Genomic DNA, 3,142 nt, shown 5'->3' on the forward strand with positions numbered 1-3,142 from the left:
TTTGTTCTCAGCATTTCGTACTTACATTCTGCACTGCTTTTCTCAGCTATGGGCCTATGTATATTTCCCAGCATTAGCCCCAGAGTTGGAGGTGGCAGGGCTTCCCATGACCCCATACTCACTAGTGTTCGAGGGCCCGCACCGGCCGAGACCCCGAGAAACCCTCATTTACTTGCGACAGTACTTTGACACTGTGCGGCATTCGGAGGTACTTCAGAACTTTCAGTTCCTTTCATTTTCATCTTTGATTTGCTCTGTATATTCCCGATTTCTGATTGGTTTATGCATTTATCATCCGCAGATCTCATGGCAGCCTTGGGCGCCCCTGGGTGATGGTCTCCAACTTCAGTATACCGGAGGGTCGGACATCTCCCAGTATAGGGTCCTGCTCGAAGGGCCGGTTGGCAGGGCATGGTTCCTGGGGGAACGCTTTCTGCGTCAGGTATGGGGGTATCTTTCTCAGGATCCTCCCGCAGTACCCCCAGTCAGTATGCGGACTGCTGACAGGCTCTCTTACTCAGAGGTAGTCGGCGCTATGCTGGGTAGCGATGCTTTACTATATCTTGAGGAGGGGGACTACGCCACTTACCGTCACATATATTTGATGCCTCCATTGACGGGAGCTCGCACTCCGATGACGAGGCCTGCCGGTATGTCATCCTCGGGCCAGGCCTGAGCTCGGGCTGCAGACGCCCCTTCTACTAGTAGGGCTGGTACATCTAGAGGTGGGGGTAGACCGGTTCCTCCGATTCCGTCGACTTATCCTCATCCTGGATGGCCAGATATGCCGACTGAGTTGATGGTGTGGCAGTATGGGGCTATCTCTCCAACTCCGATCCCGCTAGAGCCTCCGATGCCCAGTGATCGATACGCCATTGATCCTGATTCACCGCTGGTATGCTCCACTGTTTTTCATTCATCATTCAGATGCTTAGACATTCTTTTGTTCACTTATGATTATGAGCTCATATTTGCAGCCATCGCGAGGGTACATGGAGGAGGTGGTTGGACTGGTGGCCACACTCGAGGGCATGGTCCTGCGTAGGGAGGCACAGTTGTCTGTCGCGGGCATTCAGGTACCCTTCAGTTTTCTGGCATTTATCATACTTCTGATGACATGCTGATTTCTACTGCATCGATAGACTACTTGTGTAGAGCACATCTGACACACACCCCACTTGGACACTACATTTACATGCACCCACTTCACGTAGTCGTTGCTTGTGTCTGTATCTGATGTATATATTTGGACTGATGTATTTGAATTGAACTTTTTGTTTTCAGATGCCTTCATGGTCCGGTCAGCCACAGGCCAGGCCACCTGGGCCTCCTTGGGGAGCTGGGCCATCTGGGCCTTTTCAGGGAGTTGGGTCACCCGGGCCTTTTCAGGGGGCGGGGCCATCCCGGCCTTTCCGAGGAGCCGGGCCATCTAGACCTTTTCGAGGAGCTCGAGGAGGGCCTGTCCGCAGACGCAGGGCTCACGTTGTAGAGGCGGAGCCTGATGAGGAGGAGGAGGATGCTGAGGAGGAGGAGGAGGCTACCGACCGTCAGTCAGAGACATCTGCTGAGGAGGGGGGCTCCGGTCTTGGTTCGGGGAACAAAGGCGAGGCTGAGGGGGATCCTGAGGATGACAGTTCCGACTCAGATGATGATGATGGTGCAGAGGTTGTCCCGCAGAAGAGAATGAGGAGTGCTTCTCATTCCCGTTCCCGAGGACATTGATGCTGTTGTTTCCTGCTTTATTTTTCTTTTACTAGTAGTTTGTAGCACTTTGCACATTGTTAGGCAGTTTTATTTTTTGTAAAACTTGTACCTTTGTTTGTTGTAAAGCATGATGGAATGAAACAGCTTTTGAAAAGGTGTTTGTATTTTAAACTTTTAGCATCGTATCGCATCATTTTATTTCGCACAAAAAATGAATTTGAATGGGAATGTGCATTGTGTAATCACCAAGTCAGGTAGTGAATCGACGCAACAAACTAAACAACTCAACTTACTAAGATATAACAGAACCTTAGGAAGTTTACAACTCGATAAGCAAAATGCAACAACGTTGACAACGCAAATAAACAAGACTTTAAACAAAGATTGTTTAAACAGAGAACAATGGCTCGAAAACACGAAACACGTCCGCTCGACAAACAACTCGATAAGCAAAACAACAACTCGATAAACAAAACTCAGCAATAACAAAGTGTACTTCGGACGATCCGGGCACCGGAACGCATCCGAAACGGAGGGAGATGAAGGCCTTTGATTCTCCCGTTGCATGGAAATGCTTGAAACTTTCCCTCGAAGGGTAAAACAGGGCCAAGGGGATATACTGCTGTATTGCCGGCCACCTTTGGGAGCCGGCCGGCCAATTTTGTGGAGAGAGACAGCTGGCCGGCCATTTTTGAGAAAGAGAATGGCTGGCCAGCCAGAAAAGGTGGCCGGCCGGCCACTTATTCCTGCAGCCACCTAGTTTTTGACACGTGTCCCGTGAATAGTGTTTTTCCCTCTATAAAAGCCTCAACTTGGGGAACATTCATTTCATCTTAGTTTTACACAAAGATGGAGGCGTTTCTCGCGGAAAATCTCACATCTTGGATCTCTTCTCTAGATGGCTCGGAAAAGCTGAACTTCCGGGGTTTCGGCTTGAATGCACTATTCACGCTGAGCCGTACTCCGCTACAGCTCCCTTTTCTCCATGCCACGGCAAGGTTCTGGAACCCAGTGACGCACGTTTTTAGCTTTGGCGGCCAAGAGGTATGTCCTACTTTCGAAGATTTTCAGGTTTTGATGGAGTCTGAATGCTCTGAAGTGATCTTGCCCCAGCTCCGTTTTGGCCACGCCCAGGCTTTAGGGCGGATGTGTGGGCTCACGGCGCATGATGCTCGATCTCTGATCTGCAGTGGGGAACTGGACATCCTCGGCTTGATCCATCATTTTTCCGACGCCGGTGACCGCAGTAACCATTATTGGCAGGGTTTCCGGCAACACGCCCTCTGCTTATGTTTGTTGTCTCACTTTCTGCTTTCCTCGGGCTTCGGCGGGGCTAGCATTCGCCTGATTGAAGTCGCCCAGGGCTTGAGAGAAGGGAAGAGCTGTATTGCCATGACCTTGGCCGAGACACTGATGGGCTTAGATTCTGTCTATCGCC

At 50.5% G+C, this 3,142-nt stretch overlaps 1 protein-coding gene across 1 annotated transcript; it reads left to right on the forward strand.

The window, feature by feature from the left end:
* The first annotated feature begins 359 nt into the window (after positions 1 to 359).
* On the forward strand, positions 360 to 1,867 carry LOC145794827 (uncharacterized). Its single transcript, XM_082877178.1, has 3 exons — positions 360 to 895; positions 978 to 1,076; positions 1,285 to 1,867. Exons 1-3 carry the CDS (start codon positions 785 to 787, stop codon positions 1,720 to 1,722), a joined length of 648 nt encoding a protein of 215 aa, XP_082733304.1. The 5' UTR covers positions 360 to 784; the 3' UTR covers positions 1,723 to 1,867.
* Positions 1,868 to 3,142: the final 1,275 nt, after the last annotated feature.

This window comes from Camellia sinensis, chromosome 7, assembly GCF_055761805.1.
Source record: "Camellia sinensis isolate YWXY chromosome 7, ASM5576180v1, whole genome shotgun sequence".
Taxonomy (NCBI): Eukaryota; Viridiplantae; Streptophyta; class Magnoliopsida; order Ericales; family Theaceae; genus Camellia; species Camellia sinensis.